The sequence below is a fragment of the Notechis scutatus genome, chromosome 3 (assembly GCF_049901735.1).
Source record: "Notechis scutatus isolate UNSWTSFEM ecotype Mainland chromosome 3, rNotScu1.2, whole genome shotgun sequence".
NCBI lineage: Eukaryota > Metazoa > Chordata > Lepidosauria > Squamata > Elapidae > Notechis > Notechis scutatus.
Window position 1 is genome coordinate 160,737,273 of NC_142011.1, and position 25,656 is coordinate 160,762,928.

Here is a 25,656-nt window from a genome sequence, read left to right on the forward strand (position 1 = left end):
CCACTATACCAGACTGGTTTTCTATGATAGAATAGAATAGAATTCTTTATTGGCCAAGTGTGATTGGACACACAAGGAATTTGTCTTTGGTGCATGAGCTCTCAGTGTACATAAAGAAAAAATAAAATACGTTCATCAAGAATCATAAGATATAACAGTGATAGTCATAGGTTACTAATAAGCAATCAAACCATACTAGGGAACAAATCAAACAATATAAATTGTAAAGATACAAGCAACACGGTTATAAATATAAGTTGGAGGAGATAGGTAATAGGAAGGATGAGAAGAATAATAGTAATACAATCTTACTAAATAGTTTGACAGTGTTATGGAAATTAGTTGGTTAGCAGAGTTATCGCATTTGAGGGAGGGAAACTGAGATATAATAATGAGACAGTATATGTTCAAATGTAATAAAATGATTTAATTAAAACATTGTCTTGTTAGGTACTGTTTCTTTTCAACAATCTTCACTTCTTTCTTGCTAAGAACTGACAAACATCTCCATTTACACAGCTGCTGAAATAAACAAATCAACACAGCAATAAACTGCTCTTTTTCTACCAAGTATAAAGTAATTTGCAACCACCTGAGCCCTAAAATGCAAAGCCTTTGAACTGTCAGCCACTAAGCCTTTTCATGTTAGTAACTCAGCTGAAACACAAAAAATGTTTTTTTCCCAAATTTGCCTCTTTTTCACTTCTCTTATTCTTTGTATGTGATTTCCACAGGCTTTCTGTAGGAAATCTTTATTTTCTACTGTGCCCATTGCTAAACAAAAATTTGCAATATTTTAGTATTTCCTATCAGTACCCAGTTCATCAATACAGTCAATCTTACACTGTTTCTCAAATTTGGGTGTATAGACTTCCACCTTTTTAAACACACGCCACTTTCTTTCCCAGTCAGCTTAAACATCAGTCTTCTCTTCAGCCAGAACTCTAGAATTAACAGAGCTGTTTTGTATATTACTCTATTATATACCTGGTAGCCAAACGTTTTATTATGTCATGGAAGGTGGCATAAAGTTTCATTTCCTGAAACCAGGCAAAACTGAGAGTTTTTGATGGAATAATAGGACTATTGTCTTTATTTTTTTTCTGGCTACTCTATGAATTTTTGGCCACCTCCATCATTTTTATTTGTTTAGCATTCCATCATCTTCAGAACATAACTAAACTTTTCAATCTGGTGCCCACCATATCTCCTAGATTTGTGATTCATGGACTGCACAAGGCTGTGCTTCACAGTCCATAACAGCTGTGCAGCATGTGTGTATATTTGTACTTTTAACTTTATTTTCTTTTGTAATTAATGGCTGGCACTCCTTGTTTCAAATTCCTGCTCCATGACTAAGTTATCTAAATACACTACCTCCTAAAGAAATTTCCTCTTGGTCTAAAAAAATTGCCCTTCAGGTAACGTAACTGAAATCTTAAAAATCCCCATTTAGTTGTTTTAAGAATTATGGGAAGATTAAGATTGATGTTATGCACAACACAGTGAAACCTACCAGGTTAAGGGGAAATGGCATGCAAACTTTTGCTTTTCCCATTTCTGCAAGAGAAGGAATAAGGGAAAGTAACTGTATCCCCAGAATGTACAAGTTTTCTAAAAGCAGCTGGTTTATTAGCCACCTCTCTCCATTTAGTTGATCTGCCTGATATTTGTTTGACCATCATTCACCAGACCCAAAAAGGGAGTGGTTCCTTTTCTCTGAAAATTTCACACATTGCCTTGCAGTTGCCTTGCCCTGCCAATTTCACTTGGCTCCAGAACAACAGCAACAGCAAAAATTATTGCATCTCTTTAAAAAAAAAAAAAACACCTCCTTTTTAAAAAATGTTGCCGTTTACATAAAATGAAATGCCTTTTAAAGAATCAGCATGTTGCCATGATTCAAGTTGCTAGGATCTGGGAGTGTTTGGAAATAAATCCAAGGCATGTCTTCCATTTGCTTCTTATAGCTTAGGCACCTGAATACCTCTGGTCAGTGCTGACCTTTAGAAGCTCTCATTGAAGCTTTTGACTTGTTTTGTAGCTCCAGGACAGGAATGGGAAATAATGTGCATCATTTCTAGAACAAAAGCCTGAGGTTTTCCACCCACCTTTCTGCCCCCCCCGCACTCCACCCACATTATGATTTGCTGTCTGTCTGCTTCTGAACTTTATATGTAACTTCAGGAACTAAAAGATTGTGTTATCTAAAGGATTGCATTCAAACAGCCTTTCCCCCCCCCCCCCCCCCCCCCCCCCCCCCCCCCCCCCCCCCCCCCCCCCCCCCCCCCCCCCCCCCCCCCCCCCCCCCCCCCCCCCCCCCCCCCCCCCCCCCCCCCCCCCCCCCCCCCCCCCCCCCCCCCCCCCCCCCCCCCCCCCCCCCCCCCCCCCCCCCGCGCCCCCCCCCGCCCCCCCCCCCCCCCCCCCCCCCCGGCCCCGGGGCCCCCCCCCCGCCCGCCCCCCCCCCCCCCCCCCCCCCCCCCCCCCCCCCCCCCCCCCCCCCCCCCCCCCCCCCGCCCCCCCCCCCCCCCCCCCCCCCCCCCCCCCCTCCAGACCCCCCCCCCCCCCCCCCCCCCCCCCCCCCCCCCCCCCCCCCCCCCCCCCCCCCCCCCCCCCCCACTTTTTGTAGCTTTCTTCCTGTTCCCTCTCCCGGACTTAGGATTGCATTCAAACAGCCTTTCTTTTGTAGCTTTCTCTTCCTGTTCCTCTTGACTTAATGCATAACATTCGTTGAATGTTGTATTAACTGAGGGATTTCTGGCAAACTCAGAAATATTTCCAAGAGTCACTTTTTAGTATTTGTGGGTGGATGTGTGTATCTGTATAGAATATTTCATATGAGAAAGTGAATTATTGCTTTGTTCTACAAAAAGACAACGGGAAGACTGATAGAAGATCATATACTAATTATAAAAAGTTCAATATTTTCTTTTAGCATTTGAATTTGAGCATATATGAAAATGGAAATGAAACGAGTTTCTAAAGAGGTTATTGGTCAGTGGAAAACAAAAATGAGTTCTTATCAACTTGTGAGCTTGTACTTTCAGTCACAAATAAGTAAATACATGTCTGAAAATTAAAACAAATTCATATTTGTAATACCTGCCTAATTCAATTTGCATTATCATTTTTGATATATAGCTAACTTAATCCACAGCATGAAATTATGTTATGGACAATAACACAATTTATTATACTAATATATAATATACTGTATTAGATATACTGTAGTCCTCACTTTACAATGGCAATTAGAACTGCAATTGCCATCAATTTTTTCTTCCATTATTAGTGACATTTTGTAAATATTATAAACAAATATGTACTAAATCAACAAAGTCTAATTCTCTGTATATTAACCATATTTAAACATTGCAATTTTAAAAAAATATTTTAGGAGATGTCTTGGTGTGTTCCTGAGCTTGGTCACAAATTTTTAGTGACTTTATGGTAGAAAGTTTTCCCTTCCAGTATCAACAGATCATTATTACGTGTTTATGGGGGGGAAAAGGAATACTAATTACATATGTGCATATGTGTTTGCATTATAGTTTCCTCTTGCATTACCACCTATAAGAAGACCCCACCACCTGTCCCACCGAGGACCACCACCAAACCTTTCATCTCCATCACAGCCCAGAGCAGCACAGAATCTGCCCAAGATGCGTACATGGATGGACATGGGCCAAGGGGAGATATCAGTCAGTCAGGACTTAGCAATTCTACTGAAAGCTTGGACAGTATGAAAGCACTCACTGCTGCTATTGAAGCAGCTAATGCACAGATTCATGGCCCTGCCAGTCAACATATGGGCAACAATACAGCTACTGTCACCACTACTGCCACAATTGCAACAGTAACTGCAGATGACAGAAAAAGAGACCATTTCAAGAAAAACAGATGTCTCTCCATTGGAATACAGGTATAAACTAAATAAGAGGCTTTATTACAGTTCAGTGTCTTATCTGGTGTTGAGAGTCATTTTTCAGCCACTCGGACAGTCCAATCATTAAAATCTTGGTTTTGGATGCTCCCCTGTTTGACTGGTTTAGGTAACTCATATGGCAATTAGAATAACTTTAAGCCCTTCAGTTTTCATTCATTATATGTAAGGATTTACTGAAGCTTCTGGCTGTTTAATATATTCTTATTTGAATGAGCACAGAGAAACCTAAACCTCTGATTCATAGCCCTGCAGGAGTGAGGAAATCATGAATGAAATCATTGAAAGGGAATGTTTAAAGCAATGATTTACACTGCACTATCACCAGAGACATGTTTTCTGCCAGTTTAGATGAATTGTCACTGCTTATTCATGCATCACATGTTACTCACTTCAGTGCAGCAGCTTTGTTCTATTTAGCTGTTAAATCAGCAGGGAGGGCCCAAAGATGATCTGTCCTGTTTAAATAAATTATACTCTGAGTTTACTCAAACAGATGAGAAACTAGCTTTCTCCCAAGATGTCCAGCTTCACCATGGGATGAAGTATTTACTTGGGTGATCCTATGTCTCTGCATTTTGAAGCGCCCTTTCCAGTTGAAATACAGGTGCAAGAGCAATGCACAAGATCAAATGGAACAACCCTCAATGTTAAAAAAAAAAATTATATTGCTGTTACAAAGCGTTCCGGAATCTACAGAGCAGACAGAACTGTTGCTGGGGCTTTGAACATGGTGAAATGGGCAGCCTAGCAAGCAGTGGTAGTTCATCTTGTTGTTTCTATTGTTGTATTTTATCCACGCTTTGTCTAAGCAACCAAGGATGGCATAAATTAGTTTTTTTTCCTCCAATTTGATTCTTACCACAGCTTTCTCATTATGCCCAGCTCACCTGATTCTAATCTGGCTCCTTAAAAACACCTGTCAAATTATCTCAGTTGCCATTCCCTATACAAATAGATTAGATTTTTATTATACTGGCAGAGCAAGAAATTCAATAAATAAAACTTAACTAAAGTCCAGGCCAAGAAAGAATATAAATGAGACATAGTTCCTTTATTACACCAGAGCTGCAGTTAGTATTATTTGCCCTACTTAGAATTAAGGCAGACTATTCTTTGTTATCTTACTATTTATCTTCAGAACTTTGCTTTTTAAATAAATTACCAATCACAGCTGGTCAGGCTGTTAACAATTCAAGTAATCTCTTTTATTTTCATTGTGGTAAATATGCTGTTAAGCTGGGATGTACAGAAACTTAGAATTATGAATATTGCTCAAACAACAATCAAGCTACTTAAGGCTATAGTTTATTTATGTGGAAAGGAAAGAGAGGAAGAAAACAAGCAATATATTATTTACAATCTCAAAATGCTTAATCATATACACAAAACTAGGAAGGAGAGTTACATTAAAGGTAGGAAGTTCTTGGAAAGTACAGTAGAAAAACCCATTATAACTCTTTCTCTGATTCCTTGTGTTGTTAATATATATATTTACTCCTGTTTCTTATTCTTAGATGATGTTATACCAGCAGTGTTTCTCCTCAACTATAGGTTTGTCCAAGGAAATCAACAAATTCTAAAAAATGTAATATTCAATAGATATATTGATGCCATTTGAAAAATGTACATGTGCATAAATGGCATTTGAAAACTATGAAGCTAATTACACATTTATCCTTTAAAAAAGGAAAAAGCAGATAAGCAAACTACCCATTATTTTGGAATATATATGCTGTCTTTCTCCAAAAAGCTTAAAGAGGCATAACTAGTAATTTCCTACAGCAAATCTACATGGAAATTAACCTGAGAGGTAGTAGTTGGTTTAAAAAATAAGCTTTGTGGTCAGATCTGAACCGGTCTCCAACACTCCACTATTATATGACATTGATTCTCATTCTTCACATCTTGGATATAGTGGCTTATATACAATAGAGCACTTTCCACTTTCTGTCAATTATAGATTATAGTCAAACCCACCTACTATACAATTGCCATTCTAGAACATTTTCTGGTCTTCAGGTGTGATTGGGTAAAGAACAGGGAACTACAGAGCTGCATCTGAAGAAAAACAACTAAAAAAAGTTCTACTCCTGACATTTTTTGTTATTTTTAGGATCTAAATCACTGTATAAGAGATAAACCCCTTTCAGAAAAGTAAATAATAGTATACTGTATATTCTCTTTTTTGAAAATGCTTCATTGTCCACAGTTCATATTCTAAATACATTTACGGATTAGTTAAATAAATGCACAGCATGTACATTCACTTTACATGGAGCTTTATGTACATTCTAATGATAATAGATTATTTTAAGCAACTTGGTGCAAGTTATGAACCATAAGTTACACCTCTTTGACAAAATTTAGACAAGATAGCTTTAGTGCAAGAATCAAATTGATTCATTTTCTAAATAATATAATTTGCAATAATTTAATTCTTTGTTATATAGGAACTTTAAACAAAACCACAGTAAAACAGACATAAAGTGGTAAGATACAGCTTTTTAAAAAACACATTTTCAAATAAAGTTACACATTGTCTTTAATTCTATTTTAATTTGGTTGTTCTGCAGGTTGATGGTGGAGATGAATCCTCTAGCTCCGGCGAAACCAGAGTGTGCAGTAAGTTCCAATCCATAGGTGTTCAAGTAGAGGAGGAAAAATGGTAAGCAAATATTAATTTTATATCCTAAGAGTGTTATCAATAATTTGAAGCTACATTGATGATGGTTAAAAAAAACTTTCATGAAATACCGAGAAGTCCAGGTTCTGTTTTTGTATTCCATGTAGATAAACTGAAATTCTCTTCAGGTCTCTTTCTTATTTTAAGGCCAATGTTAGTGAATACAAATGTATATGCAGTGGTGATTATCAAGGCATATGTCCAACTGCTAACTCTCTGTCTGATTGTCTGATTTAGCCATTCCTTCTAATATTGCTGTAACAGAACTTGAATATGTAGTTTTTAATTGATTTACCTAAAAAAAAAATCTATGAATTAAATTAAATTATAATAATCTTAAATTATCTGAAAATTTAGTAGCATAGACGAGAAAAAGATTACATTTCTGTGTAATCTTCCTTTTGTGAGGAAACATCATCCAAAATTTGAGCGTTTTTTCAGATAAGTAAATATATTAAACTTAAAGCATAACTCACAATAGCAAAATAAATCTTCAACACACTGTAGACATCCACATAGTATAAACCCAGCCCTTGTTTTGGAGATGACAGAATTTCTTGCAGTTACTGGCCTAATCCTGTAAGGAAGGCAGGAAGGAAATATTCTGGTGTTGCTTACAGAAACTGCCTCTTTGTTAACCCTTATTACATTCTTGGCAGGACTAGACTTCCTATCTCAGGAACGTCTCTGGCGGTGGGATTCAAAAAAATTTACTACTAGTTCTGTGGGCGTGGCTTGGTGGGTGTGGCAGGGGAAGGATACTGTAAAATCTGCAGTCAGAGGTGCTATTTGCCAGTTCTCTGAACTACTCAAAATTTCCGCTACCGGTTCTCCAGAACTGGTCAGAACCTGCTGAATACTACCTCTGGTCTCTGGAGTTTTTTTCCTTCCTTTGCTGGTACTTTGCTTGGTGGAGTGACCATTCAAAGTTACAATGGCACTGAAAAAAAGTGACCATTTTTCACACTTACGACTGTGGCAGCATCCCCACAGTCATGAGAGGCCAGGCGAGGAGATGCGTGCCTCGATGTGAGTGATATTGAGTTGGCCACACCCAGCCAGTAACATGACCACCAAGCCACGCCCACCACTTAAGCCATGCCCACAGAACCGGTAGTTAAAATTTTTGAATCCCACCCCTGAATGAGAGCATTGAATAATTTAAAATAATGTCACTGTCTACCTGGTGTAGGAAAGATATTTCCTATGAGTAATTAACCTGGATGTTGATTTATATAAGGTGTGAATAGCAGAGTGGATTGCCTTTTAGATAAACTTAGGAATAATGTATGCTCACAGGTAGGGCAAATTTCAGTAATTCCCATCAAGATTGCAGATGCAATCTCGTCCTTGCACACAAGGTTTTCCTTTAAAAGTTACCTACAGTTTTGCCTGCAATTTAAAAATAAACAAAGCAGGCAACTCACATTTTTTTCAGCAGCTGTGGTTTTATCAATTGAAAAGTTTTTCATTACCTGCTTCATCTCGCTATCATTCTCTGGGACTTATCCAGTAACCGCCGTCTGTTCTAAATGATAATAATGAGGCAGGTTGAAATCATCAGTACTGTTGCTATTTACTATCTGTAACTTCAGCTCAGCTCAGTTACACATGTATTTATTTCAGCTATAAGTCATAGCCAATTGACAAAAAAAAATTGTGATTGAAATTTCAAGATATGATAAACAAGTATGTAATAGAAATAGTCAAAAATACCTGTAAATTGTCTGGCGTTATGCAAAAAAAGAATCTTCTTTGACTAAAAATTTGTAAACAGGGTTCCCAAGGGGTTATAGAAAAAAAGAGCCTGAAACACAGGTTTTCTGCTACTATTTGGAATAGAATGTTTTGTATTCTATACAATTTAGTCAGTCCATGGTTTCATGATTTTCTACACCTTAGGCCAAGTAACTGTCATAGTAATCAGAGGCTGTAATTATTATACCATATAATATCCTACCTGCGGGGCATGAATGAATGCAAAGGTACAGATGTTCAAAGCGCAACAAAGTGAGGAAATTGTTGGGATTTTACTCTAAGAACAATATAAGAACTTTGATAAAACTCACTGCTGGTAAAGCAATATGCCACTGGGAGCAAGGTCTTTAGATTTAGTCCAGATCTTCACAAATGATATAGCTAAGCTAGATCAAGCTGAGGATGCCAAGTTCTTAAATAGTTTTTAATTGTGAAAATTTAATTTAAACCAGAAGAATTATAGGTAGCAATACATGAATGAGTATAGGCCTCATTGACAAAGCAATGGACCAATAATTCCAGCTTAGTCTTTGCAAGTTAAAACGGAGATCTACAGTAAAGGACTGCATAAAATGATCACTGTGGCAGCTGACACACTGTCTGATCTGTAGCATTGTTCAAAACATTTGAATGGGCTGTTTCACAATGCATGGAAAAATGAATAAAGCACTTCTCTTTAAATCATTAAAGCAGCCATGGTTTTTCCAAGTTTGTCAGTGGCTTGGAAAGTTATTCCTGACTGTTGATGTGCGTTTGTGCATGCATATTCACTTCTAATCATTAGCATGTTTGGAGCCATATATAGCCATATCTAATAAACTCATATTGGTTTATTAACATTTGTGAAGCCTCTAAGTCAGTAATGAAGTTTTATTGTACAAAGATTTGTATATGTCATCATCTTTTTGTTCATGAAAATAGCAACAATAATCGAGGTCATCGTAGATATTTTTGAGGATTCACATTTTGTTAATGTTAGTGAAAGAATTTTTCTGTTCTTTTATCAAATTATATTACATGAATCTCCATTGTAGCTCAATGCTTCAGTGCCAAGAAGAGTCCACTCAGCAAGGCTTAGCCACAATGTTGTATACATAAATACAAAGGCATGCAAAATTGGGTCATTCCTTATTACATGTTCAACACAGCCTATCTTTTGTTATACAAGTTTAACTTCAGAACTGAGGGATACATTCCTTGTTTTAAAATGCAACGCCTGTCTCCAGTACTGCATTTGTCAAACAAATGGCAACTTCAAATCTCAACAAATAAATGCTCAGTCCCACATATTGGCAAAAAAAATCAGAAAATAAAATGCAGGCTGAATAGTCAAGACCTTGTTGATGATCCAAACTCTGTAAAGGACCTTGGAATACTCATCTCTAATGATCTAAGTGCTAGAGCCCATTGTAACTACATAGCCAAAAAGGCATTAAGAGTTGTTAACCTAATCTTACGTAGCTTTTTCTCTGGTAATATTACACTAATAACTAGAGCATACAAAACATTTGCTAGACCAATGCTCAAATACAGCTCATCAGTCTGGAACCCACATTACGTATCTGATATTAACACAGTAGAGAAAGTCCAGAAATATTCCACAAGAAGAATTCTCCACTCCTCTACTCATTGCAGAATACCTTATGCCACCAGATTCGAAATTCTAGACCTAGAAAATCTAGAACTATGCCGCCTTCGGTCCAATCTAAGTATAGTATATAAAATCATACTTTGCAATGTCCTACCTGTCACCTTCAGCTTCCACCATAACAACACAAGAGCAAACAGTAGATACAAACTCAAGGTTAATCACACCAAACTTGATTGCAGGAAATACGACTTCAGCAACAGAGTGGTCACTGTCTGGAATACTCTACCTGACTCTGTGGTTTCTTCCCCAAACCCCAAAAACTTTAACCTTAGACTTTCTGCTATTGACCTCACCCCTATCCTAAGAGATCTGTAGGGGGCGTGCATAAGCGCACCAACATGCCTACCGTCCCTGTCCTATTGTTTCTTTTATTTTTTATTTTTCTTATATGTATCCATGTATTCATAACTATGATTTTACTTATACCTATTATCTTGTAAGCAATTGACAAATCAAATAAATAAATAAATAAATCTTCACAGAGGTTCATAGAATTTGTATTTTGTGTTTGACGCAAGTTCAAAACACAAAATTCTATTGTGTGAATTTATTTGAAGATCGTATATATTTTCTGTCCAATGAAGGTATGAATCCCTACAGCAGAAAATTTAATATAGATAGCCTAAATTTAGTGACTGTCTCACTTAGTGACCATTGAAGTTACTACTGTAATGAAAAATTAACTTTATGAGAATCCTCCCATGTACAAACTTTGCACAGCAGTAAAAATAAGGAAAGCTGAAGTAAGATTGTAAACACAGTCATGGCTTTATCCTCCAATATAGAGTAATAGTATTCAAGAACAATTATACTATAGTCAACTGGTATCTCTTTTCTAAGAGGCAATGAAATCCACATCATTCCCACAAAAACTCTTGACGGCCTTCAGAATCCTAGAAGGGTTAAAGCTACCCTAATCTCTGTGGCTTTGCTGTTCCAAAGAAAGGGGCAACAATGGGGAGGGCTGGCCCCATTGTTCCCAATGACAACAATGCCCAGGGATCTGATTCTGGAGAGGCCTTCTCTTCCAATTCTCTTCCAGAATGACAGATTCCACTCTGAAATGACAGTCTTGCAGATACTCTACAAATTTTGAATTAGGTAGATTCTGGAGTGTCAAACTGGCAGCCCATGGGCCAGATGCGTTACCTGCAGGCCACGCCCACCTCAGCTTCATGAAGGAAAAAAATGTTGCGATATGTCACATGATGGCAATGTGACACGGCAAGTTTGACACCCATCATGTAGAGCTTTAAAGGTGGCAACCAGCACCTTGCATTGCCAGAAGCAACCACTGCAACTCTTACTGTGAAAGTGTCACATGAATAAATCAAGTTCCACGCGTGTTTGACCCACTGCATATCAACTTCAACGTAACCATCATTGTCACTGCTTCTGTAGAGTCAGTCTGATGATTCCTCAGGGATTGAAGTTACATCTCTTTTAACAGATGCAACAAACGTAAATATCTCGTCACACCTTCATTTTGACATTTTGACCCTCCTATCCCCAAAGATTATCCCATTTCTCACAGTGGTTGCCAATAAGAGGAAGATACAAAGTCATAGAGATGGGCTTTAACAAGAAACTAACTTAGTTCCAAACCCCATGGAGTTATAAAGTGCATATTGCAAATTTGTAATTTGAGATCCATCAAAAGGAATAAATGTTGTATTTTCATGCAGCATGTTTTTCTCAATGTTCCATGTGAAAGTTGTGCACCAGCTGCTCCCAATAGCATCAGTATTTGTATTAGAACTAGTCTTTTTAATTTTCCTAAACATAGAAAGTTATCACATTTATCTAAAAAATTACTGAATTTAAGGTGAAAATACTGCTTATAAATGTTTATACTCAAATTATATTTACTTTCAAGCTGCCTGCATATACCATCTAAAATTACTATTTCCCAATGAAACCAGTCTTAAGATATTGTGTGCATATGACACAAGTTGTGTATCTATATTTATATCTATGCATTCCAAAAAAAAAGACATGGACAAGTCAAACCATAATATTATTGACTTTTGATTGAAATTAATTTTATCCCACTTTTAATATCAATTATTCCACTATACACACTTACACAAACCATTCTCTCCCCCCACAAAGCTACCTACCACTTATAGAGAAACTTTTAAAAACTGTCCTGAAAAAGTATTAACCCATATATGCTTACTCTGCTATAAATCCCAATGAGTTTAAGAATGCTTAATCTCTTAATCCCAGGTTAATGTTTCTGAACTGCTTCTGTGGAAATTGGGAAGGAAGCTGCAGAAAAGCTTCTTTTGGCATTGGGCTGCTTTGTTTTCCCCCATTTGCATAAAAGGAAATGATGACTTCTTTGTGCTGGACTGTAATTGAAAGCAGCACTTACTTTGTAGGAAGTCCCGTTAAGTTCATTGATTGTTATTCTCAGATATACATGCTTAGGCTATTAAGCGCTATTAAGTCAATGTGCTAAACCTACCCCTCTCTCTTCCCTTCTGCTTGTAAAGAATTAATGTCTGCAATAAAGAGCCTATTAATCTTTTGAGACTCTCATTTATTGAGATCGTGACATTTACAGAGTTCTCATGTGCTGTGAAAAGACTCTATGGAAAGAGAAGATCCTCATTGCAGCTACCTTCTAGACATGGACAACAAAAAGCTAGGCTGGTAGGAGTCACTTGTCCTCTTGAAGCAGTGGCTTGCCTTCCTTTCTGCCACCCTGGTTTCTTCTTCTATTGCTGCAATTATTTTACAGACAATATAAGTTTCTCTCATCCACACATATGCATATAAAATCACAGGTACTTATTTGGGGAAAACCTTGCTCTTTGTATGTGTGTCTGAGTATTACTGATTCAATTCAATTGTACTGCATGGAAATTTCTAGCTATTTTATAGAAATTCAAGTGAAATCAGTAACAGTAGGTACTACCCTTTGATGATACAGACATAATGAAATGTAAGAGAAAATAAGAAGAGGTAGAAGTGGCAGTGTTATGCAGCTTCTGTGCCTTGAATGATGAAAGAGGCACAATATTCTAAATATGGTCATGCATAGAAATCTAATAATTGCGCTCAGTGTAGTAGCATTCAGTAAGGTGGGAGTATCCTGAGAAAATGTTAATACCTGTCCTTTCTCAAGTTTGTCTTTTTACCACTACTACCCCACACACAAAATTAATATCATTAGATATTAAACAAAAATCAAAGTTTCAAGGACATCCTAAGGAATTATCACTATGACTCAAACCTAAAATGAATTGCATATAAAATCAAGGATTAATATGAATGTGATAATATTTTCATTCATAATCATGCAAAACTTAAGCCATGATGACCCCTATAAAAAGAAAAATATGTTTATTTCAATTGCTGATGATATAAAATGTCTGGTAGAATTCAAAGATACCCTATTCGTACAATTGCATCTGTTTGTCTATAAAGTACAGCGGCCTGTGAATGTCAGCATTGCTAAACTTTCTGTTTTGTCTTGTTCAGTTTCCGCAGATTTACCCGATCAAATAGTGTTACAACAGCTGTTCAAGCAGACATGGATTTCCATGAGAACTTTGAAATGTCCATGGACCCTCAAGAAGATCAATCATATTCTGGGCCCATGTCGAGACAATATTCCCGAGATATCAGTACTTCCACTGTTAGCATACAGGGCTCAGGAAACCATTATCATGCATGTGCAGTAGATGATGACTTTGACACTGAATTTGATCCTTCCATTTTACCTCCACCGGATCCTTGGATTGATTCTATAACTGAAGATCCAATTGAAGCTGTTCAAAGGTCCGTGTGCCACAGAGATGGACACTGGTTTCTGAAGCTTCTTCAAGCAGAAAGAGAACGGATGGAAGGTTGGTGCCAACAAATGGAGAGAGAAGAACAAGAAAATCATCTTCCAGAAGAAAGTAAGTAATTCCAGTGCTAACAAGAGAAGTTGCCTTTATTTCTGTTAGCCTTTAAATCAAAAGATACCAAAAACCAGTACCACTTGTAATTTCTCAAAATATATCTCTATTTCGCCAAAAGTCCCACAAACATCACTGTGCATTTCACTAACAAATTGAAGTGATACCAAAGTGACAACTAATGTGTGCTGACCTCATGACAAATGACACCTTTACATTCTTGCATCCTAACACTGACACTAATCTGACATAACATTTATTTGCCTGACATTGTGCATCAACTTACAACCACAATTTAGGCCAAAATGTATGTTTCTAAGTAAGACATTTGTGAGTTTCACCCCGTTTTACAACTTTTCTTGCCACAGTTGTTAAGTAAATCACTGCAGTTGTTAAATTAGTAACAGTTATTAAGTGAATCTTTTTTTCCCCATTGATTTTGCTTGTCAGAAGGTTGCAAAAAGTGGTCACATAATCCTGGAACACTGCAGCCGTCATAAATATGAGTCAGTTTCCAACTGTCTGAATTTTGATCATGTGGCCATGGAGATGCTGCAAGGGTCAAAAGTGTGAAAAATAGTCATAAGTCACTTTTTAATGATATTGTAACTTTGAATAGTCACTAAATGAACGGTTGTAAGTCAAGTGCTACCTGTACACATTTTGTAATTCCCTTACCTGCCTATGTGCTATTACCTTTTTGCATTCACTTCATTTTACTTCACTAATATTCCCAATATTAGATTATTGGGGGAAAATGTAGCACATGTTAAGAATAGGAACACCTTAAATAGCAATAGCACTTAGACTTACATACCACTTTACAGCCCTCTCTAAGCTGTTTACAGAGTCAGCGTATTGCCCCCAACAATCTGGGTCCTCATTTTACCCACCTTGGAAGGATGGAAGGCTGAGTCAACCTTGAGCCTGGTGAGATTTGAACTGCCAAATTGCAGGCAGCCGATAGTCAGCAGAAGTGGCCTGTAGTACACCACTCTAACCACTGTGCCACCGAGGCTCTATTAAAGCAACTGTTCCCTGTGGGGGCTGATGTAATAGCCCCCTGCAGTCTGAAGTTTATACCAAGAAAGACGCGTTGCATTTCCAACAGATTGTTAACCCATGCTCAAGGTTTTAATCCATGCACATTCTGAATAAAATGTCATACTTTGAATGCAAAGTCCTAATGCAGAGCCTTCTTCCTTTCAATGATTTCCCACAACGGCAACAGGGAGTGTCCATGGCTAAGAATGGCTTCAAACAGCTTCCTCTTCCTCCCCCTTCCTCCTTTATCTGACCTGTGCTTATCCATTATGTCTTAATCACTACACCACACTGAGGCTTACTGTAACTTGCAAAGACTGAAATTTTCTCAATATCTTGGCAGCTGAGAGGGTGAATGTTCTCCCATCCCACCCCGAAGCTAGGAGTAACATGATACAAGCCTTTCCAGACAATGCCTCCTTATGTACAACAGCTGTCTGGAGATGGCTTAGGACTGCTTGACAGGGTCTTGTGTGTTCCATGGACATATTTGTTATTATCTTTCAGAGAAAGTAAGTGTCACAATGAAAAGAGTGTTTCCAGTTATGAATGCAATTTGTTGTTACTGCTGCTGCTGCTCCCGCTGTTGCATATAAAAACAGGTTATCGTGTTACAAACATCTGGAAATAGTTCTTTAGTTAATTATCCACATGTTTTATTGCATTAAAGTTTTGTTAGTTTCCTCTGAAATTGCTTATTCATAATAGTAGTAATAATTAACTTATTAAAGCCACGCCTGTCTGTATTAATTGTTGATCATAGGTCAGTGTTCAACAATCTACATAAAATTGCCAAATCTGCATAGGAACTCACATGTACCAAGGGAACTATGCCTTTGATTAAGTTTTAGAAAAAACATTTTGAACCAAGAGTTTGCATACAATGCCAGTAGCTAAATAGATAAGCCCCTTTAGTAGATTATTGAATAAACAAGAGCAAGGAAGTTGAAACTAGTGTACTGGACAATAAACTGATTAGATTTTTGCTTGGTATATCTACTCCTGGGCCTTCAACTAGTTTTCTGCTCATTGTACATGTTTATTCATCCATTTTCTTTTAGAACATTGACACTTACTGCTAAGAAGGCGCAGCTTTGTGGAGTAGATTTTTCTGTCCATTCTTTCTTCCCAGCAAACAAATAAAGTGACATTTTAGCTGAATTAAATGTGCTTAATTTTACTTCTACATGCATCATATTAAAAAATTATCTACGGACAAGCAAAGTTTAGCAAAAACCTCAGAATGGGAGGTATCTCTCCAGAATGGGCTTTGATTATTGATAAAAATATAGTTTAAGAATGCTTATTCTTAAACATTATACATAATATGCATTTTGTTTTGTAGGTGTATACTTCATTTAGCTGATGTAAAAGAAATCAGAGATAAAATAGGCGTAAGGCAAAATACTTTGGTTATATCCATGTCCAACAGGAACACAATATCAGTTCAGAGATTTATAAATTATCAGCATTGATTTTGGAGTTGGTTACATATTTTTGGCATTTGGAAATGGGTATTAATGAAATTAAATCTGACACATCTGGAGACTCAAATTTGGAAAAGTCTGCTATAAGAAGTAGGTATAAGACGTGTGAATGCATGTCGAATGCCGAACATCAAAGGTTTACTGTCTAGAATCACTGGATAGATTTGAAGTCTGAAAGCATGAAGACAGTACTGCGCTGAAAACCATACTGAGCTAGAAGGGCTCAGTATTGTTCTGTTCATCTAACTCAGTGCAGAATTCATCTCATAGTCATCTGAGAATGTCTTAGATCACCAAATATTCAGAAAGAGAAGACTTGACACGTTCTATTTTCCTCAATCTTCTTTCTTCCAGAAAGTATTGGGATATTATTGAGTGCTGTTTTTAATAAGGAGTATTCAAGCTATTGTTCAACATTGCATCATGAAACAATTTTTAAGCAACTTCTCTTATCAGTATAATCACCCAAGCAGTTTTTGGCTTTGTGCAAAATTCCCCTCTAATACACAGCTGGGAGACCATCTACCTTCTATTTCCCTCGCCCTTCCTTTCAATTCTTGAAATGCCTTGTGAAATGTTAGATGGCCCAGCTCCAGCTGAGGCAGCTGTTCTGAAGTCGATGCAGTGAGAAGGGTTCTCATAACAATGGGAACCACATGAAAGCTCTCCGATTAACTCCTCCCCCCTATTGAAGGCTTCTTTCACTTCAGTGGTTTGCACATTAGTACAAATAAAAGACTAGACACACCAAGGGGTACATTTTCAGCACAGAGCCTAGGGAATTAGACACGCAACCCTTGCAAAAAATAATGGGAAAATGGCCGTTATGTGTAGAATTCCCTGTGCTGTGTAGTGTGAATTTACATTTCCCTCTTCACAGTTGTTTCCTTTTGGTGTTGATGTCTGTCTGAGAAGAAAACTCTGCTTTCAGGACCTCCATAGGAAAAGATATATAATAATCTGTGTACTAATACTAAGCATGTACATACTGGACATTTGTCTGCTCAGACATAAAGTCCATTGATTTTTGTCCAGTGAAACTTACCCCCCAGTTAGAATATGTAAGACTGCTACCTTAGTATTTTATGATTTCTTTTTTAGATTGTTTAGAGCAGGGATTCCCCAAACTTGGGAACTTTAAGACTTGTGGTCTTCAACTCCCAGAATTCTCCTTCCACAGCTATGCTTAAAGTTGCCAAGTTTGGAGACCTCTGGTTTAGAGTATGTGTCATAGAGCCACACATGCTCATATCTAATCTGCCTTATGTGATAGTGCTCAGAATTTATCCACAATAGCTGCAATGGCCCTCATAAAGAAAAAAAACAGAACTGCCGGAGTGGGGATCATCTCTGTGATAAAAATCATCCCCCAATATTTTATCACTTTAAACATCACAGCATATACTCTAAGTGAGGAAGCCTAGGATTTCATAAGGAATTCTAGCCTTCATCTATGAACCCATACTCAACTGCCACCAATACCAGTGTGCAATTTTATAATTATGCCGTAACATTTGCAGCAAAGACATAACTTCTACTGAATGTGCAAGATTCTCAGAAGTAAGTACAGATGCTTTTGAGATTTCTTTCAAACCTCATTTAAATTTGGAGAATATTTTAGGATCAAAGACATAATTATTTTAAATTCTGAATGACCATGAAAATCTAAGATAAGGTGCAGGTGGCTATAAATGGAGGGAGGTTCCAGGAATAAAATGGCATGAAGCAATTTAGGATCCAAGCACTGGGCCTCCTATATGTTCACAACTCATAGTATCCTAGATATATTTGGTTTTTCATTGGCTTAGACATCTGTTTAACTTGGCACTTTAAAACTTGCTACTTTACAGAAGCCCATGTATCTGGCCAAACCAAACATATGTTGCCTGTGGGGAACTCAGCACAGATTCAGTTTTGATTAAATATTTTGCATTCTTTGGGCTATTACTGTATTGTTTCAATGACAAACTGCAGAAGGGTTACGCGTGACTCTGTCGAACATTGTCGAACTGAGTTTCTATCATCCCTCATCATTCAACAAGCAAAAAAAAATCTGCATATGTGACAGCATTGTGTTATCCAGAATTAATTTTAAAGTATATAGGCCAAGTTAAAACACAGTGGAGGTTATTTTTTTTAGTGTGAGAGTTTTCATTGTTTTTGCATTCCTGCTTTTATTAATTGGTGTATGTTAGAGGGAGTTCCAGTGACTGGGAATGTATGCACTTTTAAAATGAACTGCAGGATTTTCGTTGTAGCATTGGGAAAGGATTTCTTGTCGAAGATTGCACTTTCTTAATTGAAATCTGTTATCAGTGGTGAGCTGAGCTTAAGCAACCATTGGACATGGAACTACCAGGATGGGTAGCAGTACACATTTACTCAGTTTCTGTAATTCCTTCTCTTCTGACACTCCACTCTCTTTTCTGTCTTTCACTTACTTTCATGTACAAAAGGGAAAAAATGTTCTTCCCACAGGTATTAATATGGTTAGCTTGCAGACAGCATTTGAAATTAGTCCATAGGCTACAGGCTGCATATGGTTGCACTTCGCTCACTCCTAAATTAGATCTGCAGCTGGTTTAGTAACAATGGAGAGATTTCCAATATTGGTTACATTAATGCATCACAATGGTGTCTTATGCTTTGATTATTTTTAAGTTTTAGGTAAAATTCGAACTGCAGTTGGTAGTGCTCAGCTTCTCATGGCTCAGAAATTTTACCAATTCAGAGAACTCTGTGAAGAAAATCTGGTATGTAACATGTATAATGATATCGGTGTTTGTATTACTTGCATGCAAAAAAAATATGTTAATGTATGAAGCAGAATAGTGTATAATACCACTGTTGTTCTTCCCATAACTCAAAGGCAAGAATTTAAGGCTGGCCAAAATATTTTGTACTTGAGAAGAAAATCTTACAATCTCTCCCAAGAAGTTTAAAAAAACACTGAAAATAAATTAAAGAAGTGAGTTTATAACATTTATTTCCAATTCTACTATATCAAAAGAATGGAACAAAAATTTACATTAAATTTAACCAAAAGTATGCTATCTAGGACACAGATGTATTGGAACTATATCAAAAAGTGGATTTAAAAAAATATCGATTTGAGAAATTATTGAAAGCTCAGGAATGTGCCAGAATATTCTAGCCTTTTGTTTCTGGTACTGGTAGTTCTCAACTTATGACCACAATTGGGACTGAAATTTCACTTGCTAAGTAATGCTATTATTAAGCAAGTATATTGTGTAATTGGACCCAATTTTATGACCATATTTTACTGTGGTTAAAGTGAATCCTGCAGTTGTTATGCAAATTTGACTTCCCCAATTGGCTTTGCTTATTGCAAGCCACTGGGAAGGTTACAGATTGTGATCATATGACTGCAAGATGCTGCAACCATCATAAATGCAAGCTGATTGCCAAGCACCTGAACTGCAATCACATGACCATTTTGTAGTTTTGCACACATAGGCGATGCAATGGTTGAAACTCCAAAGACAGTTTGTAAGTCACTTTTTCCGAGACCATCGTAGCAAACCATTGTTGAATGGTCTTAAGTCAAGGACTACTTATATATGCAATAACGGAAACATATCCAGCATAAAACTATCCCTTGTCATTATTGCAACATATCTCTGCCAAACCATTCATTCCAAAGTAAGATTGTTTCAACTAACTTTCTCCCAAACATTTAACCAATTTACAGCGTATGCTATCCATACTGGTTGGGCTGAAACTATTACATTTGTAAGACTCTGCCATTGCCTCAATGCATGATGGCTTAGTTAATTTAATCAACTTGTATTATTATTCCATATATGAATCAGATGCAGTAGGGTAGCCAACATTATTAGAAATAACAAGCAAAGTTCCACCTGACTTTTTCAAGGACTTTGAATTTTTTTGGTGTTTTTTCCCCCCTATTCCTATTTCCTATTCTTTTCTCTCACACAGAATCCCAATGCACACCCGAGACCAGCCTCCCAAGATTTAGCAGGGTTTTGGGATATGCTGCAGTTGTCCATAGAAAATATTAGTATGAAATTTGATGAACTTCATCAATTAAAGGCCAATAATTGGAAACATCTGGATCTACATGACAAGAAGGTAGAACATTGTCGATTTTGTATGCTTCATTTAAAACCCTGCACAAATACTGGACAGATTAAATAGGTCTCTGCATACTTCACTGATGTTAAAAACATGAAATGGATTTCATATCAGATTAATTCCATTGTAAAAGAAAAGAAAATGCTTATTTTAAGAATCACCTGGAATATTATCTGTAATATGTTCAGGCATATTTTTAAGGCAAACTTGTACATGTGAAAAACGGGAATGTGCTCATTTGTCTTATTATACTTAACGTATAATCATATTAGATAAACAACTGTTAGAAGAAATTGCCTCATATATTGATTCTTACAATTAAAATAAATAATACAGAGAGTATACAGTGCTGCGTAGTGTAAGAGTTTTGTTTACTAATGCACTATGAAATGTATAAGTAAACTAGGGGAGTACTGTTATCAGCACTGACTTGGTAACCAGCCCCATTCCCATGGATAAATGTATGGGCATCTGCCAATCAAGCCATCATAAGTATTACCTGGAGAATCTCTTGTGTCATTACTTTATTTTGAGGGAGACCTCATAGGTGGTTTCACCTCTTTTATTTCATTCAGTAAGTTCTAGCTCTAAAACTCTAATTTGTTGTTGTTGTTCAGTCACTAAGTCGTGTCTGACTCTTCGCGACCCCATGGACCATAGCATGGCCCTGTCCTCCGTTGTCTCCCAGACTCAAACGCTAAATAGGATGGTAAATTAAGACTCCATTTTCTTTCCTAGACTTACCTGGATGTTAGGTAATTTTTAGTGTGCTTTGTCTCATTGTTCTCAGTAGTAGTGTCAGAAGTAGTCATTGTTTCCCTAGAGATTTTAAAGTTGAGATATATCCCATAATAATAACAGTACAAATTGACTGGTAGAATGGAAATATGAAAACTTGCATGTAAACATTTTTCTTTTTCTATTCCAGGGCCCAAAATTGGGAAGGGGGGGAAGGAAAGGAAAGGACATTAGGAGGAAAAAATGAAAGTTTTCTGAAATATTTTCTCCCACTATGAAATGTAAAAATGTACTATTTAAATGAAGTACTTTAATATATTCCTACCCTGTTGTCCTTAATAATATGTATACCCTTAAAAATTAAGAAGGAAACTTAAGATGGAGATCTAGATCTGGAATAATGGGAAGTTTATTGCAAGGAGTAAAAAAAACTACATTTCCATAGCAAAGAGAAATTTGCTGTGGTTGTAATTGCTGATGTAATCAAATATTTCTAAGGCCCATGCCTTTATAAGGAAAAGCACAAACTTAGTTTCATACACATTAAAGAAAATTGAAAAAGAGAGGCAAAGTGTTCCCTTGCACCTGTTTGTTTAGAAAAGTTATTAATAGTGTGGGTTAGACTCTGGCCTATTTTGCCTATGATGATTATTTTTAAAGCAAAGGATAATAGTATGGAAATAAGTGCTATAGATATTTTACTTTTTTCAAGGGATGCTTTAAAAAATTGGGATTTCGTTCCATAATGTTAGTATTCTCAGAATCTTTCTTTTGTTAGCCATAGGAATATGAAAAAAAAAGTCCAGGGAAAAGAATGGGCCTGTAAAACCATTCTTGCATTTGTTATGCCCCATGCTGGAACCTTAACCAGTTCTGAACAGTTCTGAACCCCTACCAAAATAAATACTGCATGATTAAGTCAAAAAATTGTTTACCTATAAATGTTCAGTAGGGAAAACCATGAAGTCATCTGGTTTAGACAACATTCTGAGAAAACCATGCATTTGCATCTTTACTTGTTCCAAACCAAAATACTAATAAATGATTACCTCTTCAAGTCCCACAAGATAACATTGCTAGGACAAAAAAAAAATGGTGATTCTAAAACACACTATTTTATTAGATGTTAGGATACCTAAATAGGCCAAAGGTTGGTGGTTTTTTTTTGCCAGCATAAGAAACTGATACTACTTTAATGATAACAAAAGGAGTAAATTAAACAGACCAAACAGGATGTTTCATCAACCTGTAGTGAAAAAATATATTTTGTGGATCATGGTTACCAAGTGTGGCTACATTAATATTTAAATTAAATTGCTTGTTTTTTCCCCTATTTAAGCAAAATATGAAAAAAGTTGTGAATTTGTTTTTATATTTGTGCTTGTTATCCTTCATCCTAAACTTGGGTAACTACCATAGTTCATTCTTTGCATGCAGATCGAATGCAGTGTTTCAAACAAATCCATTTCCATTAACACAAGCAATGAGGAATTGTTTTGATCAACAATGAGAAAATAATAAATTATAATGACACTTATAGAGCATAATGCAATTAATAATCCATTTAGGAGATTATTAAGCTGGACATCATATAATTGGAAAAATAGAGTCTATGTAAACTAGAGATATATTTTGGATTAGACCTGTGGATCCAAATTTAAAAGGGTGAACTGGAGTGCATCAGGCACTAATATATCATCTGTTGACAACTTCTTAAAGAAACTGCATCATTCCTGGGCTCCTATAGCCACCATGCAATCCCAGAAAGGATGCATTTAATTTATGGAAGGCTAGATACATATTGTATGACTCCTGTGCTTCTTTGCACTTCAAATCCAGATTACTGTATAGCTCTTTTTGGATTCTAGATGTAAATTCCAGAAGTAACATACCCACACTTCTCTCCCTCCCACATCTCATTCTGTCTCTTTCTATATATGTATATGATATATAAATATATATCATGTGGATATATACATATTTCTTCCTGTTTATTAACCACGATATCTTTGGATGCCAAAGTAATTACTAATGTATATTCTCAGAATTTCTTTTTTAAGTTTTCCCTACCCACTTCTGAATTTGTAATTGAATTCAGTTTGCAGATTGTTGACTCTGATGCTATACTTTTACGAAGCACATTGCACCCAAAGTATGCAATGTTCCGTAGCCAGTCACCACTGACCACATGTTCTTTTTCATTTTGTTTTTAAATTTTGCTATGATAACTAACCGCAGGCTGCTAGTTCATATGACTGTGTAAAATCTATCCATAAGTCTTGAATGTTGTATGCCCATTTAGTCTTGTGTATGTATATTATATACAAAGGGGTCAGTGCTCATTATCTGTGTCTTTCATTCCTACCACATACTATTCTATTATGCTGAGGTAATTTATTAAGAACATCAAAGAGTTTTATTAATAATTAAGTGTAAGGTGATTTTAATTACCTTACAATCTGACTTTCTAAGATTATAGAATTATGACATTGTATTAAGTAGAAGTACTAAAGATGCTCTCTTTTCTAATTCTGAATATCCACAAGAGGAATTTAGATTGCCCAGCAAGAGTAACATACAATATTTAATGGTGGGAGCTTCATCTGTTTGAGCCTCAGACACCACACGTCTATGGAGAACTAGCGCTGTTATCAATGCTGTCCTTTTTTGCCTTAAGATTATGTACTTTTTAAAGTCTTTGAATGCCAGTTCAGTGAAGAGAAAGTGATTTAACTTTAGGTAAACAAGTATCTTCTAATCACTGACTTGTCCTAGTTTGTTTGTCTCCCCCACCCGCCCTTTCTTTAAATTTTTCCCCCTGAGAAGCTGTATAATGTCATTAACCTTCTGCTTTGATCAGGAGAGAAGGGCCCCTCCTCCAGTGCCAAAGAAGCCATCGAAAGGTCAGGTGCCACTCATTCGGGAACGCTCTTTGGAGAGCTCACAGCGTCAGGAGGCCCGGAAACGGCTGATGGCTGCCAAACGAGCTGCATCGGTTCGTCAGAACTCAGCCACTGAAAGCGCCGAAAGCATTGAGATTTACATCCCCGAAGCCCAGACCAGGCTATGAAGGGATCCAACCAGGAGGACTGTTAATGGCAAGAAATGTCTCTTGTATAATTTGCCCTAGGTCCATGCTCAGAGATACCAATATGTATTTGTATTTCTCTCCTCTTCCTTTTATCTCTCTCTTCTCTCCCAATGAATTAACACTTCTGTGGTGTAACTGTCAATTCTCCAAGAGGGTTTTGCTAACATCCCTTGCTTTCTAAAGGTTTGCCCATCTCAGCCTAGTGCTTTGCCATATGTACTGATGCTGCCCACCTTGTCTCTTGTAAAGAATCCCATACACCCACAAATAACACCTCTCTTCCTTTCTGTCTCATGTACACACATGTATGCGCGCACACAAACACACAGACACACACACACAGAAATCTGTACAATAGATGCACCGATTTACTCATCCTTGTTCCTTGAAGGTAGTCTGTTATCTAGTGTACAGCAATACTCCATTATTTGGTACTTTGGAAATCCAGTATTGCAGGGTAATACCTTTCGGATTCTGTTGTCCTCCACATTGATAGTGAATGGAGTTTGGGTTCAGAATCCCTTCTTTGTATGACTGTTTTTTTTAATTTAATTTAATTTTTTAGAAACAGAGACACATATGATTTTGATCTTTCAAGATAATCCTTTTCTTCTGTCATACCGAAAGAAGTTGGGGAGATAGGTGTACTGCAGTAAAAGTTCAGATGAGTCAGGGGGATGAAGTGTCCATCGTCCCATGAAAAGACTAGCAGCTGCACAATCTGCCTCACTTTATTTCCTCAAACTCAACTTAGAATCTTTTTGATCAGGAGAAGACTGTAAAATCTATCTTCCAAGGTAGTAATATTTTAAGGCAATAACAAGAAAGCTTAGATGAATTTAATAGATGAGTGAAAATTGGATTAAAAGAATATTTTCATCCAATCAATTAGTAAGAATTTTTAACATTGTACTATATTGCCATTTCCTAATACAATGAGTGCATTTTAAAAGGGAAAATCATTTGTTGATTTCCTGACTTTGATGAGCTTTCAGATTTTGCACATCTCCAACTGGCTGTTGTTTCTAAAATGCTGTAAATGAAATACATGTTGTATACTACTCATGACCATTGATCGCAAGTGTTTCATACTTTTCCCTTTGGTTTCTTCTTTAAAATAGAGAATATCTTTCTTTACAAAGCTGTTTTAAAGTATGTAGTTTACACCTAATGCTAGATTGGGAAAAAGACAGATAAACAACAGAGCTATGCAGTGTTTTAGAAATGATTC

The 25,656-nt window shown here is 36.8% G+C and overlaps 1 protein-coding gene across 1 annotated transcript in view; it reads left to right on the top strand.

The window, feature by feature from the left end:
- Nucleotides 1-24,528, top strand: part of DLGAP1 (DLG associated protein 1) — a 174,292-nt gene extending 149,764 nt beyond the window's left edge. Inside the window, exons 6-11 of the mRNA XM_026671857.2 lie at nt 3,552-3,922; nt 6,520-6,611; nt 13,528-13,949; nt 19,142-19,233; nt 20,441-20,593; nt 24,195-24,528. Of these exons, the coding sequence (XP_026527642.1) occupies nt 3,552-3,922; nt 6,520-6,611; nt 13,528-13,949; nt 19,142-19,233; nt 20,441-20,593; nt 24,195-24,404 (1,340 nt within the window). The 3' untranslated portion in view covers nt 24,405-24,528. The remainder of the gene's footprint in view (nt 1-3,551; nt 3,923-6,519; nt 6,612-13,527; nt 13,950-19,141; nt 19,234-20,440; nt 20,594-24,194) is intronic.
- The last annotated feature ends 1,128 nt before the right edge of the window (nt 24,529-25,656 follow it).